At 37.9% G+C, this 16251-nt stretch overlaps 1 protein-coding gene across 4 annotated transcripts in view; it reads right to left on the reverse strand.

The window, feature by feature from the left end:
- trip12 (thyroid hormone receptor interactor 12) overlaps positions 1 to 16251 on the reverse strand; it is a 62826-nt gene that overhangs the window by 11247 nt on the left and 35328 nt on the right. For 3 of the 4 annotated variants that reach the window (XM_082182836.1, XM_082182834.1, XM_082182833.1), the window contains 19 exons: positions 15835 to 15927; positions 14298 to 14459; positions 13983 to 14051; positions 13279 to 13444; positions 12958 to 13075; positions 12587 to 12743; positions 12326 to 12479; positions 11098 to 11326; positions 10103 to 10221; positions 9720 to 9924; positions 9515 to 9615; positions 7168 to 7342; positions 2508 to 2649; positions 2076 to 2267; positions 1387 to 1538; positions 1054 to 1211; positions 891 to 964; positions 356 to 555; positions 73 to 200 (listed from right to left, as the gene is read on the reverse strand). In XM_082182836.1, the coding sequence (XP_082038962.1) occupies positions 73 to 200; positions 356 to 555; positions 891 to 964; positions 1054 to 1211; positions 1387 to 1538; positions 2076 to 2267; positions 2508 to 2649; positions 7168 to 7342; positions 9515 to 9615; positions 9720 to 9924; positions 10103 to 10221; positions 11098 to 11326; positions 12326 to 12479; positions 12587 to 12743; positions 12958 to 13075; positions 13279 to 13444; positions 13983 to 14051; positions 14298 to 14459; positions 15835 to 15927 (2794 nt within the window). The remainder of the gene's footprint in view (positions 1 to 72; positions 201 to 355; positions 556 to 890; positions 965 to 1053; positions 1212 to 1386; positions 1539 to 2075; positions 2268 to 2507; positions 2650 to 7167; positions 7343 to 9514; positions 9616 to 9719; positions 9925 to 10102; positions 10222 to 11097; positions 11327 to 12325; positions 12480 to 12586; positions 12744 to 12957; positions 13076 to 13278; positions 13445 to 13982; positions 14052 to 14297; positions 14460 to 15834; positions 15928 to 16251) is intronic. The other variant, XM_082182835.1, reaches the window with a different exon arrangement.

Genomic DNA, 16251 nt, shown 5'->3' on the forward strand with positions numbered 1-16251 from the left:
AGTGTTGTTCCATATTAAATTCCAGCACATTTTGTTTGTAGGTTATTGGTAAACTTCAAACATTTTTCCTACCATGCCACAGTTCGTCTTGTTTTTTGGCATTTCGAGGGGAGGTTTTAGTGGGAGCCGTTTGTGCACGACCCCTCTTCCCTCCAACAGCGTCTTTACAGCCCTCCTCATCCTCTCTTACTGGCTTATACCTGTAATATCCACATACACACACAGAGATATACATATTAACATACACTTTGAATACAAGAAAGGGCAAAAACAGGGTAACAGACATACCGTTTTTATGGAATTGGCCCAATAAATTACTCAATGTGTAGTTTGTGAGAGAATACAAATTGTGTACCATATAGTGTGTGTTTTGGTCCAGATGCCAGCACGTCCCAGAGGGTTTGCTTCATCATCTGTGCTCTCTCTCTCCTCCTCGGCCTGTAAGCTGAACTGCCTGACGGCCTGATAAACAGTCATGTTGTATGGCAGCAGGTGCTCTCCTATGTAGAACTGTAGCCTGTGACGTACACTCCCAGAATTCAAGAACTGGGCAGCCTTTGGAAAACAGTTAGAAATCCACAATATTAATTTGGAGAAAGAACACTTCACTAGTCTTCTAGGACACTTTCAGTAGTGTACACTATGGCCAAGTTCAAAATGGAATACTACAAGAACACTATACAGTATAGCCTGCAAAATGTTACTTTTTTCCCCAATTTAAAAATAGTAAATGAAAATTGTGGAAAAATATTTTCCATGCTCTGCAAAAATGTGCAATTTACAAAAAATTTAGTAGGCCATCTGATTATTATATACAAAATAACTGCATACTATACTCAGTACACAGACTACAAGGAAGAAATTCATGGAAGAAGAAAAAACTTCCGCACCAAAGATTCATCAATCTCATCATCGGAACCATCATCATCACTGTCTTCATCCTCCTCCCTGATCCTTCCATACCCTGTGGAGACAGCAAAAATCAAACATTTTATCTGAGAACTCAGAAACCAGAGAACTGAGAACATCATGTTCACATTCTTGTGTTTATACCTCTAACCACGAGGTATCTCTCGATGGCCTGTACCAGAGCCAAGGGATCAATTTTGACCGGCCCACCCTTCCACTGTTTGACATTGGTGCAGTCTGGGTGTCTCTGCAGCTGGCACTTCAGCTGATGGGTGTTAAAGAACTTAAGGGCTTGTGAACCCCTGCAAACACAAAAGAATAACAATTAGCATGAGATAAAAGATATATATAATCTTTTTAAAGCAACTGTTTTTTGCACAAAAGCCAAACTCATTTTTTTTTGTTACAAATAATTAATTGTATCTGGATTTATTTACAGCAACAAGAACATCAGAGAAGATAAGGCAGTGGCATTACCTGCTTCCATTACCATTCCCACTGGGAAAATCATGCACTTTAACAGGAAACTGTTCCATCTGACTAAGGCAGTTGTTCATCTTGTGCACCAGAGATAGGAGTGGGCCATTCTCTGTCGGGTCCAAACGCCCCAGAGGTTCCTGCCCTGGTATCTGAATCACATAAACAATGAATCTCACTGATTACACCACTGACAACTATAAAAATAAAACTTTAGCCCAATTAATGTGTCAAATACATTCAGCGCTCAAAGAAAAGTAACACCTTAAAACTGTTAAAAAACCTAGTTGTCTTGCTGTCTCTCCTTATATAATTATTCATACTGAAACAGCCAATGTGTAAATGCATTCTATATTTCTGTAAGCACCATGTGTGTAAATAAATTGTGTCAGGAATGCTTTTTTATGGTAATCTGTGCCAGCTAGTAGTAATTGCATTGATGGTATTTGGAGGAAAGGAAGGGAAGTCAGCAATGTGAAAGACAGGAAGCTGTATTTGTCTTTTCAAGTGTAAACATCACAGCAGTTGTCAGAGCCTTTAGGGTTGGGGAGAGAGACTTCCTCTCCAAAGACCCAAATCAGCTGCAACTCCTGAGACACTAGAGCACAGAACTCTTGCGTAGGACTGTCCTATCCGATAAAGACAAAAAAACAAACAAAAAACACACAGCAGTCGACAGTCTGACTAACCGGGCAGCCGAAGAACACATGCAGGAACCTCTTGATTCTCTCATCTCTAGTGACAGTGTCCCGTTCGCTATTTGATGTCAGATACAACAACAGCTGCTTCACAAGCCCACTGTGCTGGATCTCGAAGGAGGACACGTCCGATTCAGATACAATATTGCTTATCTCCTCTAGACACTCTACACCACTGTCAACCTGAAACACACATGAAAACAGTTTTAGAGAATGAATCATTTCCATTGGATGACACAAAACAAAACAAACGTGTATTTCTTTCTAAACTGTACACATTAAAAAGTGATAAACAGCATAATAAATAGTTACCACTTGGAAAATTGTTTCAGTGATAATAAAATACCTTCAGCAACATGACAGAACTGGCATATTAACTGCTTTATAATGGCTACAAATGTTAACTTCGTGTCCAAGGGTTACCTGCAAGTTCAACTGTTCTGTGGCATTGCAGAGTCTTTGCAGGACATTCAGGGCAGGGTTGCTTCCATCCACGCTTTCAGAATTAAAGTAACGCTCCACAAACTTACTGGCTTGTTCCTTTATCCAAGCCTTTATCTTATCCCTGAAAAGTGAACAAAAACGTTTAACTACAGATGCCAAAAGAACTCGTCAAAACTATACCGTTTAACCAAGAGACCAAAGAACCGCAGTGACAGACTAACTACATGACTTGTGCATTTATCTATGCATTTATTACACGTTTACGGGTATCTGTACTTTTTTTATGCATTACAGTAATTCAATAGTTGATTGCGGTTTTTCACTGAATATTTTATTTAATGTTTTATAGAGCTGTTAGATAACCAAGTACTGTTTACATCACATGCATCTGCCAATTTTTGTTTATAATTTCTTCTGACATGAACAATTGTCTGCAAACTTGAGCAATGATTGTTTTAAAAAAAAAAAAATACTTCAAGGGTATATCCCACATAACACTGTTTGGGGTCAGTAAGATTATTTTTAAAGTGCCCCTAATATCAGTCCCATGATAAACACAAAATATAGCTTTTTTGCGATCCTGCATAATTTGTCATTTTTGCCACAAAATAATCGCAAAAATTAACAGGTCTCACAAAAATAGATTAGAATAATCTAATTTAGTTATCCCTAAATAAAATAAAGTTGTAATGCATTATTTTCACGAGGATATAAATGTTGCGCACATGTCAATGAATTAAACAGCGAAAGCGAACTTCTCACCTGACATCTTATATAAGTTCCAAGGACCGGGAGAAGCAATTAAGAAACATGGATGAATGACAAAATAAAAAGTATGATATGCTTGTTATTACTAAATAGAGTTATTAAAAGTGCAGTATACAAAAAAAAAAAACTCAATTCTGGCTGGATGTGCATTTCTGTGCATGCGCTTGATCAGTGCACGGAGTACCGAATTGTGTTCTCTTTCTAGGCTTATTGTGCCTGAACGGTCAAATACACACAATTATGTCAAAATGTCCATCTTGGTGGTTATGTTTTAAAGGGGTCCTATTATGCCCTTTTACAAAGTCTTGATTTTGTTTTTGGGGTGTACTAGAATATGTTTTCATGCTTGTTTGTTAAAAAATAAAAATAAAAATAAACGCTTTTTTTTTCTCCACAGATTTTACATAACTACAGCACCTCTCTCTCCACAGTCTGGCTCGAACATGCCGATTTCGATGACGCCCCTACTTCCAAAATCTGAAATGTGCTGTGATTGGTTAGCTGGCCCAGTGTGTTGTGATTGGCAGGGTTTAGCGCACCACCACAACTGCGAGTTCTTCTCTAGTGTAAATATTGAGGATGGCATCAATTTCAAACCAATTCGAGCCAGATTCAGACCCTGACTATGTTAACGAACAAGAGATTTTATGCACAGACTTAGCTAGCATGGATTTCACAGGACGTTTGAGTGATATGCTTTTTGTAATTTTCTTATACATTATAGATGTTACCCACCATTTAATCGTGATATTTGTCGGAAAAGGAAGGTAAAACAAATAACAGTAATCGATCACAAAACCATGGTTAATTTTCCTATTGGGCAGTGAACAGTCTTACAAAAGTGAAAGCTTACAAAAGCAACAGAAAACAAGCTGTTCTCCATAAAATGTGCAGTGTACAGATAAATGTTGCAGTTACAATGTTCAGGAAGAGTGTTTAAAATAAATTAACCAATTAAAGTTCATCAGCCAAAGGAAGGTCAAACAAATGAGTTTTGGAAACATTGTGGAAAAAAATAGTGTCTCTTTGACAGGCCTCGTCCCCTTTTTGCGTATTCCATGGGTGGGGATTATTTCATAAGATCTGGAAAAATCGTGTTGTAGTCCAAACGAGCCGTTCGTTGTAGTTCTTGAAAAGAGGATTCTGTTAAATAAAATACCTGTCGACTTTGAGCTTTGTGACCTTGCAGATAATTTTTATGATCAGACGTTGTGTTGCTTGAACGCACGTTGGAGATTCATATTTTGTTAATAAAGTGGTGTTATGTTTTTTGCGCAAACAAAGCTATCACGCCGCTTTATAAAATGTTAAACCACTGGAGTCACATGGCTTACTTTAATAATGTCTTTACTACCTTTCTGGGGCTTGAAAGTGGTAGTTGCATAGGCAGTCAATGGAGGGACAGAAAGCTGTCAAATTTCATCAAAAAGATCTTCGTGTGTGTTCTGAAGATGAACAAATGTCTTACAGGTTTGGAATGACATGAAGCTGAGTAACTGATGGCAGAATTTTCATTTTTGGCTGAACTAACCCTTTAAATGAAAATGTCATTCAGCTAGTCTGTGTTCTTGAATTCTGTGAATTAATTTTTGAAATAAGTTTCTTGTTTTACCAGTTTTACCATAATGTATAGAGAGTGTGTTAATATGATAAATAGCCTATAAAAAAGCAGGCAACTAGATGACGTCAAATAAACCATGCGTATGAGTTCTCTTATCGATGGAAGTGCAATAATTATGATGAAATGTAAAAAAATCATTCTGAAATAACAATCGTTGCGATTATAATTTTAAGCAAAATAGTTGTCATTATCAGTTTAACCATTATGCAGCATGACGAAAATGTGACTTTTCAGAGACTAAATCTACACTAAAATTCCCACACTTAGTTGACAAAAAGTACATTTGACACAGGACTAAAGCCGGGTGCACAATGTGCGATTTATTATAGTCCTTTATGATGGTTCCTTGTCAGACTGTACGAACATGATCCTCACTGTAAGCCATGTCACACTGTAAGATCTCAGTTGTCATTAATGTCAGACTGTACGACAGTCAAGGCGCTTTACAAACTGCCAAACGAGGCAAGAAAACTCGTCCGGAGTTTTACAATCAATGACAAGTTCAGTGATGTGAGCTGCATTACACCCGGGATTGAAATGGTGACTACAAAGAAATTTAACGTTAATTTTGTTCATGGCTTGTCTGAAGTGAAAAAGAAAGACAATTTGACGGTTGTTGTAAGAGAAGTCACTGCAGGACTAGGAGTCAAATCTTCTGACACTGCCAGAAATTCGTCGGAGGTTAAATTTGATCGCAATGGTCATTAATCGGCTGTAGGTGATCATGTCAAACTAACGATCAAAGACTTCAGATTTTAGCCTAGGATCAGAGGATTTTTTAGGATTTGCTAAATTTGTCTCAGACAGCCAAATCATGGCCAAAATCGAACAGTGTGTACCCGGCTTAAGACTAAATTAATAATAGCAAACAAAATGAACACCAGTTTGTGGGCAGCCAATGAAGACCATAGACTGGCATTATGCAAATGTGTTACAAACCTACTAGATATATTACGGAAGTGAAACTGGCATTACTGACGACTTTTTTCGGCAGTTTATAACCGTTTTTTAGGAGAAAACTTTATTTGTCATGCATGTTGATCTTTAAAACTCTGCAGACCTTTTACATTCGCAAACTGCAATCTTACACTTCATTAAAGGTAATATTCAAAGCATAATGGGGCACTTTAAAGAAATAAAAACTATTAACACCTTAAATTGATCAAAAGGGACAAAGACATTTATAATGTCTGATAGCTTATACATTAATGATAGCTTATATATTAATGTGTATCATAGGGGTGTAACGGTTCTCAGTAAAAAATAAAAAAATAAAAAAAATAAAAAATAAAAAATCAACCCATACCGTTCTCCACCCACGGTTCGGCACACACTTGCAACGCAGTTAATCTTTGTTCAAACTAAACTCATTTAAGCCTTGCCAATTTAAACATTTAAGAGCCAGAAGACTCGAATGAGAACTCAGTAGTTCTGTGAGAAGATTGTGTGTGTGCACTCATATGTAAAAGAGATTTTTAAATCTCAAAGTTTTATCTGGTTAAATCAAGGGCAAATAAATAAATCTGAAGCGCACAAACCCGTGTCTCAGACAGCATGCAAATATTGAGTCCTCTTTCAAGTCTTGCGCTTGAATTATCCTAGCAGACATAGTTGGTTAAGTCAAGGCATGTGTATCAGTATGTACTAGATCTGTGCTTTATATCTTAAAGTGACAGTAGGCTAATATTCCTACTGTCTGTGTTTTTAATGTTAATCAAACAACAAAAGACAAGGAAAACACTCACTACTCTAAATTGAATAGCTTTTGTAACTTTAATAAGGATTAATCTTTCATTTATACAGTCAAATATGCAATGTTATTTTACAATTTCTGTACCTGAAAACTAATGTTAGACCTAACTTAAAAACCTGAAAAGCAGTTTATTTTATTTGTATCTTTGCTCTATTGTATTTATTTGTGCTGTTTCTTGTAGTTAGATTATTTGTTCTTATTTTCTTTATTTTTATTTGACAGTAGTCCTTTTTTCCCTGAACATAGCACATACCGAATCGTACCGAAACCTCAACCGTGATATAAACCGAACCGTGAGTAATTTGAACCGTTATGTGTATCATAACAACCCTATTTAAAACACACTATAATAGTTTATTTATTAGAAACAATGAGCTGCAAATATCTGTTATTAATCAGCTCATTCACGACCCCCCCCACCCCCACCCACAAGCAATCCTGAACAATACAATTAAAAACAATTATAATCAGAACACGGATAAAACCTGTAGCTTTACCTGTTGTTTGAAACAGAGTCCTTAGGCGGCACTCGTGCCAGACCACTGACCCCTGCAGTGCGCGAGGGCTCTGAGTTGGTGCTGTTTGTCTGAGTCCCCAGCTTGCCCCAGGTCTTGGGATTCAAACTGGCCAGGAAAGAGGACTTGGGGGATTGTGTGGTTGTCGGACTCTTAGCTGTGGAGGAGATATTATAATGACCAGATTAAAGTTCATGTGTAATGATGGATGTGTATTGTGTATTGAACATCATTCACAACACTCAAAACAAAACATGATGCCAAAAATTTGCAAAGCAAATGAATTTAAAACTGTATGAATGTCACTGCATTAAAGCTACACTACGGAACTTTTGGCCGTCTAGCAAGTAACTTGCAGCGAAACATTGTTTTGGTCATTATGCAAGTTGTCTTCAGCTCTACTATTCTGCACGGATAAATCTGATGGCTTGAGATGCACCAACCGCTGTACCAACGGTTACAGATCAGTGTTAATGTCACTATCAACATCAAAACTCTCCAAATAAGGAAAGACGGATATCCGAAAAATGTCTTAACATGCAAGTAAGCTTGTATACCGCGTTTTGACTAGCTGAAATTAATTGTTTTTAAAATAATGTTACAAAAGTTGGTAACATTGACATTAGACAATGATTGATAATCATTCAGGCCGACCTGACCGGTGTAAAGTAGTCAGAGTATAAACGCTTATTACAGGCTTACCGTAGTGATTCAGGATAAGAAAAACACGGTTTGAAAAAAGGAATTCATTGTTTTGAAGCATCAGATGTAATCAATACACTTGTTATTTGAAGCGACTTTCAAAAGGTGATTTACTCTATTTTGGTTGCTAGCATAGACATTAGTGTTTATACTCTTAACTATAAACTTATCTATAAACTTCTGTGATCATTTGAATATTTGTAACAGAAATATCGATACTGTGTGGTTGAAAAGACTGCAAGTAAAGCTGTTTCATATATATTGACAACTGCTCTCTCTGGGTCAGCGACAGCGCAAACAGATTTGAATGTTCCTATGTGAAGTTTTTGTTATTTAGGAATAAGATCGCGGGGGTGTTTGAATCGAGATCTTTCAAAGATTAATCGTGCAGCTCTACTGTCTTTATACTCTGCGTTGATATCTGACGCAAAACGTATACGAGTAGCGCGAGGGCTTTTCAGTGCATTCATTCGCCCACACATCGCACCAAAACAGTTTTCGAAACCTTAGGAATTTTGCACGGTTCCGGCATTTTTCAAAAACACTGACGGTTCTGGATAAGAACTGATTCTCGGTTCCCAACTCTAGTAACTGGTTTAGAAATTAGCAACATAGACATTGTTTTATTGCAAATGTGATGCTATGCTAACTATATTGATTCAAGTTTTATTACATGTACTGTTGTAGTGCCTTTTTGCTTGCAAACTCTTTTCAGTACAAGGTTTAGATGCTGTGGCTTCAAGCTACTTCCACTGCTTACAGTAGTTGCCTGACCTTCTTTCGTTTATTTAGGGATATAAAGTAACACGGACGAATGATGAATGTATGCAGTTTCCCGGGAAATCTGTCCCGACAACTCCTAAATATAAACTATAATAGGCTTACCATAGTAATTTAGGGTAAGGCAAAAAACATGGTTTGGAAGATGGCTTTATGATGTACTTATATAAATTGTTCATTTTGATCAAACAAAAATAAAAAGTTACAAAGGGCCTATTTACACTTGGTCACTTCATGTGTTTTCTCTGATTAGATAGCTATCCGATAGTGAAAATACCATGCTTTCAAGACGGTTAAGTCCAATCACTCAAACCACTTCAGGAGGTAGTTTGAGATGCATTTCAAACGAAAATGGATAAGAGTTCATGCACTTGATTGTTGAAGCCACATTTTACTTCTACCAAAATCTTTACACAAATTTTACATAAGCCAATTTTACTTCTCCCAAAATGGTGAAAAATAAAAAATGTGAGCATGTTATACCGGCTCCCGGGAGCCTGATGCAACATGCATCACAGATATAGTGTAGCTTTAAATAAAACGTATGCCCCCGGTTTCACAGACAAGGCTCGAGTCTAGTCCCAGAATAAAATGCATGTTTGTGCTGTTTAATTGAAAGCAACTTGCACTGACATATTTTAAAATATGTCAGTGCCATTGTTTTGACTCAAGATGCACACCAGTAATGTTTTTTTCTAAGGCACGAAAAGAAAAAAAATAGCTATTTAAATGTCCTAATTGAACTAAGGTCTAATCCTGGCTTAATCTAAGCCATGTCTGTGAAACCAGGCCCAAGTGTCCAAGTAGATTTTGGGGCCAATGTTTTAACACAAGGAGTGCTACTTACCCTGATTATCTACTTTGTCATCGTCTCTGGGTGGGGAGTACTTTGGACGCCTCGGTCCTCTTTTAGGAAGGCGTTTTCTTTTCAGAACATCACTCAACCTACTAGAGAAAAGAGGGATTTGTTTTTAAACTTTAATGGCAAGACATGTATCACCAGGCCTGCAAACTCTAGATCAGTAAGGGTGCGTGTCAAAGTGGCTCTATACCCTTGCGGACTGAGGTCCAGCGAGTCGTCCATGCTGTGCTGGAAACTGGGGGAGCCCAAGTCGGGTGTGACGTTAGAGGCAGCTGTAGTGGTTGCCGTGGTGATGGTGGTGGTGCAAAGACTAGCTGTGCCGCTTGTGCACGCTTTTGGAGGGCTGGTGAGGAACACCTCGGATTCAGCTAGGTTCTTTACCTGGTGCATCACACCTGAACAGAACAAGAGCAACAAAACACCAGTGTTGACAGTAATGTATTACTGTAATGAAATATTTTTTTCCCAGTGATAAACTTTTTGTAATCCTGTCATAGCTAGCTACTTCATTCTGTGGAGTAACTTCTATAGAACTTCGGTGTAAAATGTATTAAAACAAAAAAAATTCAGTACCTTCGCGCCTGAAATAAACACTGAATACATCTGGTAGCTTCTGCATGAGGATTTCAGCCATTTGCAGAGAGCCCACTACAATCTTCAGGTCCTGACTCGACAGCATGGAAGCTATATGACTACAGACACAAGACACACATTTGCACATATTAGTTCAGAATTAGTCAACCTTCAAACCAAACAAGCACTCTTACAAGCTTCATAAGCTTCATAATCTTCACTCAAGTGGAAGAACTTTAAATTGTGAAAAGGAAAAAGATGCACACACTATGGCTGGGTGGTGTGACGATAACACGGTGGTAGAGATGCGTTTTGTACTGAGATGTGATAGAGCTACTGTTTGTAGCTCAAACAGTAGAGCGTTGGCGCTTGCAACGCCAAGGTCATGGGTTTGATTCCCAAGGAAGCAAGAACTGATGAAATGCAATGTAAGTCGCTTTGGATAAATGTAAATGTAGCTTTCATACCACAGTAGATGGTACATGCGTGCAACTATCAGTGAGCAGGACTGCTTTACGTTATTTACACATGAGAGTTATAAGAAATGGAAAAATGCTTCCCAAAAAACTTAATACAAGCAAAAATGTGTTTTTAACCCTATAAAGTGTACTTTATCCTATTTGATACGCAAAAGGCCCCTAAATGATCAGCATGATCAAAACTGCTGTTGAACAATCTACTACATGCATCTGATAGTTTATACTTTTTTTAGCAAGTAAAAGGCCTTTTAGGCTATGGCCTAAAAGTATAAATATGTTTAGATTACATGGTTAAAATAACTCAAATTTTTTGTCTTCCTCCCATGTGGCACAGATCGGAACCCCTTGCGCGTAGCAGGGAAAAAGCACATGGATTCCGATATTCTCAGTTCTGTTTAATTTTGATACTTTTTTTATGAACCATATCTTGATTCATATGATGTGATGTAAAATCACTTGGATCATGATAAGATTTTGGTCCAATTCTCAGATGTGGCACTTCAGTCACTAACTGACCTAGACACAGCATGGTTGCGCAGTACGTCTTTAAGCAGGTCTGCATCTGCGAAGAAGATGATCCGGAGGATGGCTCTAAGGCACTTGTGTCTGACGGCAGGCCCGGCTGAGGAGCTGTACACCTCATAAAGGACCCCAAACAGAGTCTTTATGAAGCACTTGGCCAGCTCGGGGTCCTCTTTCATCAGTTGAGCGCGTGCGTCCTCTCGCCGCACCTCCAAGTGCCCTCCTGTGAAGACAGACACTGTTTTACAACATTTCACACTAAATATATCTCACATAATTTAGTAATGAGTCACATTTATGGAAGCAAAGTTTGATTCCATGCTTATCTACAACTCTATTTTAAGTGTGCTTTACAGTTTACACAGGTCATAATTATTTTACATCAAAGGTCGACCGACCAAAAACCAGTCCGGACTTTGCATGGAGTTTGTTGCGACGTGACTATGCTTTGCACAGAAGAAGTGAATTTAAAACACGGCAGAGAAAAGTCACGGTATGCATCAAGTATGCGTTATTACATAGTTATTTAATCATTTAAGAGGTTAGAGGATAAAATTTGCTGTTTTAACACGTTTCATATTTCAAAAAATGGACACATCTGTCATCTTAATTTGCCTTTTTTGTATAAGACACCACTTATGCTTTGTGCAGTTTAAGTATGTTTTTGGGGTTGAGGGTGATCTATCGGTTACAATAAACATGAGCGCTCCAAAGAAAACGTGTTGTGAAGTAGATCTTGCTTTAACTTAATCAACTAATATTAACCATGTTAATGTGGAAAAATGCTAACTGGGTTTTGCTTTTGCATTCATGTGAGAGATCTACAATGCAAATTGAAAATTACATTTAAAGAGTTGATTTTATTTTGTCAATTTTTTCTCTCTCTATTTCTTGTACATTATTCATTCATGTCACATGACAATAAAACTAATAAAAGCATCAGTGTCAGTAGTATTAGACATGTATTTAATGTAATGACAAAAGATTCTCATGGTTAAGTCTTGTTAATTTTCTAATAATGTTCATCCCTATTTTACATTAAGTGGAGCGTTTTGGTTCATATTGAATTATAAAAACTATCAGCTATTAATCCGTTTTCAGACATATGTTCCTGTTTTAGTAACTGGTATCAGAAAAAACTAACAACCTCTATTTCAAGTTTGCCACAAATGCGGTTAAACAATCTGGAACATTTAATTAAGTGTGAGTGCGGCATGTGTACCTGTGTTGGGGTTGGCCAGAGGGTTGGGTTTCCTCTGAATGGCACGGGCAGTGCCAGTGTCTTCATTTATCTGCTGCATAGAGTTGAAGTCAATGGTGTAGACACGGCCAAGTGTCGACAGACTTATTTCATCTTCTCCATTCTGGTGTGCAGTCTGAAAAAGATCAATCACATGGTGATTCAGAATTATTAACTGGTCTTCTGAAACCCACGTCTACCCACGAAACTACATCTGCACTGAATGTTGTTAGCTGAACATACCTCAATTATACGGCTGTCAATGCGGTTATACGGGTGCCACAGGCCTCTGTCATCTCTCCACTGCCAGATGGCGCCCTCTGTAGTCTGGGCACTCCCTTTCTTCAGCATGGCATCAACCGCAAAGATGCCCTCTCTGGGCAGACATGGCATCAGCTCACTACAGCAGAGAGATAAAACAGGGTGATCAAACACACTCAATACTCTGCTGAATTGCTAGCAAAGATGACAATTTTCATTTTGGGGTGAACTAATCCTTTAAGCTTCATAATAACTGTTCTCCAAACGGAGTCTTTTTTCCTCCGAGCATGTCAATCAGATGCCACTGGCAGGGCCACACAGACCGAGGAGAGGTTTATGAAAACAGGACATACCAAATAAGTGAGGTGAGTTCATAAAGCTCCTGGGGGCTTCTGGGAACAAGGTCAATCTGTTCTTGACAGCTCCCATTGGATGCTCCACAGAGCAGGAAACGCAGGGTCTCTGCTATATCTATGAACAAGCAAAACACACAGTCACTCAATGTACATTTACATGTGTTCGTAAAACAGGCCACATGCCTTCCCATCCAGTGTTGAACTTGGTGGAGAAAAAAACTGCTCTGAAGTACCACATTCTTTCCTGTGCTGGTGTTCTTGTCTTTTTGGTAACAGGCAGCAGGGCAGGACATGTGTGTGTGTATGTGAGTGACTTACTCTGTTTCATGAGCTGCACAGCCAGGCATGGGCAATTGGAGCACATGAGAGAGAACATGCGCACTACCATGATGAACATGCCAGAGCTGAGCACGGGTGGAGTGAGAACCAGCAGCTGCTGGATGTTGGTCAGCAGGTCCCGGGACGCCACTTGCTGTAACAGGTTCTGGGACAGTGACACAGGGGAGCGGTTAATGAGGTCATCATGAAGGGACAAATATATTTATCAATTTAAGTGACGTCAATTCACAAATAAGTCATTTTGAGTTTGCTTAGTTTGAAGCGATTCACAAACATTTCTAAATCATGACAATTCAATGTATCAAAAATATTTTGATCACTTTTTGCCAGCATGGTCTAGAGCTGTTGTCTGCAAAATTTTGTGGAGATCCGATGAACAGTCTAGTACTTGGAAAAAAAAATGTTCCAGACAATTGAAAACAGCGGGACAATTCACAGATGGATATGAAATCGAAGATACATTTTGTAGCACTTGAATAAAGGATTTTAAGCATTCTATACAAGGGAATATGTTTTTCTAATTGAATAAAAAAAAAACACAAGCTGCTCATTTATGAAACATTTCAACAATCAATGTCATTCTTACAACTTAAAAAAAAAAAAAAAAAAAATTAAAATTGTTCAGACAGGTTTTTTTTAGGTTTATAATATTTGCTGTGCTTGTTTGCGAGTAATGATCTTACCTCCTCATGCTGAAAGTTGTCCACCAGCCTGGCAAAACAGAGACAAGTGCTTTCGACAGATTTTTTATCCTGTAAAACAAAAGTCATAATAAAAATGCTGATTCATCTGAGGTAGCCAGTGCTGAATTATTGTTACACCCAAAATCTGCCAACAGAGTGTCAACCAGGTGTGAATCACACCAGTAACACCGTGGCAAACATAACGCTTACGTCCTTGCGAGTGTTTATGTTTGTGTTATAGATCCAGACATGACGTCTGTTCATCTGCTGTTATAAATATGAATGAGGTGTCTGCTGTGTCTTTCAGCTCATCACCTGGTGTGTGAGTCTCTGAGTGAGCAGGGGCAGAGAGTCAGCGACAAAGTGAAACTCGTCCGGCGTGATGCTCTGGCAGCAGTTAGCAGCGATGGCTAATGCGTTCCTCTGAGCATTGATGCTGAAGAACTCCAAGTAAAGCAAACAGTCAGCCAGACCTCCCTATAAAGAGACATTTTCAAAAAACAGCACAGCCTCAGTCAGTGGTGTGTCATTTTCCATAATAAAATAAGATGGGGTCAATAGAACAGATTTAACATTCAAAGCCATTATAAAACAGACAATGCTTATATAAAGGCTAATTAGATCAACTGGCTGAAGTGTTTTTTGTGGTTATTAAATTTAATTCAATATAATTGGTGTCTTATTGAATGAAATAGTGTTCATTTTGCCAGATATTTTTATTTATTTAGTCTTAGCCATGTCAAAAATACTTTTTAGTTGTCAGTCAACCTTGTCCTGTTTTTGTTTAGTCAAGTTTTAGTCAACTAAATGTCTGGGCATTTTAGTCTAGTTTTAGTCACTGAAAACTTATTCACAATTTCATAATGCTGCATAATTAAATAATTATTTTGCTTGAAATTATAAATCACAATGACTGCTGTCATTTCAGATTTTTTTTTTTACATTTATTGCACTTATATCACCCTTAAGCACAAATCTTGCACGCATAGTTTATTCTACCTCATTTAGTTACATGATTTATCATAGGCTATTGATCATAGGCTATTGATCATATTAACACACTCTCTACATTATGAATACTGGTAAAACAAGAAACTTCTCTCAAATTAAAACAGTGAAATTCCTAATAGTAATTCCAAATTACACTAATGTTTTTCTATTCAAACAACAGCAAAAAAAGACTTCGCATTCACACAGAGGTTGTGTAAGTGCATTTATTCAGGAACCACAATCCAAACAATAGTCGAGATCCATGTTTGGATTTATTACAGTTCATCACTAAAAAGGTTTGATCGCAGCAAACAGCGCAAGCGCCCCGAGAAGAAACACGGACTGGCTGTATGACACTTTCATTTGAGCAAAATATCTTAATGGAAATCGCTAAACTCATGCTTACATTTGTTGGTGTTTTCAGTGCTTCTTCCGCAGTGTAGAGACCACGTGTGCGCATAGTTGCCAGATTGCAAAGATTAAGTAAAACACAGGGCAGAAAATGCATCCTTTTAAGAGAAAAGCTCTGTCTGGGGGCTTTAAAATCTTGACATCTGGCAACCGCAAGCACAAAAGCTTGTAGACTTGTTAAAAACAGTCTGTAATCTTTTGTCTCCTCTTTTTTTAAACTAAAATGAAGTGAATTTGGTAAAGTTTTTATTTTTTAACAACATTTTACCCCCAATATTCCATGTTGATATAGTCAGAGTTATCATTTAATGATGCTGGTCTCGTTTCGTCCTTGTTTTGTCTTAGTCATGGGAAAAAAAGGTCATTGACTAACATTTTGCATCATAGATTTTGTTAACGAAATTAACACTAGGTTGAAACAGCATTTAAGTAAGAAACCATCAGTACTCACAGCCTGTAAGATGGCTTTGCTGTGTCTCCGTGACAACATCTCCAGGGCGGTCAAGGCTTGCTCTGCCACATCAATAAACTGAATTACCTGAAGCTGTAAACACAAGGGGAAAAATTATTTGAGACAACAAGCACAAAAGATGCCACTTCTAAACATAACCTTTTCATGACTGTCTAACTTATTCACATGTGAAATGTCCCACTCCAATCAAGTCGGTGAACACAGAACAGGTGTTGCTCTGATATGTGAGCATGCACATAGTTGTGATGGCAAAAAAATTTGAGGGAGGCAAAACGATGTTACATGTGTATAAATTTATACAGCTTTTTTTGTTGTTTTTTAAAAAAAGTTTTTCCTTTATATAACCCCTTTAATTATGTTATCTACATACTGGGCAGCCAAGGTTTAAAAAGAAAC

This window comes from Leuciscus leuciscus (genome assembly GCF_965113295.1).
Source record: "Leuciscus leuciscus genome assembly, chromosome: 10".
Classification (NCBI taxonomy): domain Eukaryota; kingdom Metazoa; phylum Chordata; class Actinopteri; order Cypriniformes; family Leuciscidae; genus Leuciscus; species Leuciscus leuciscus.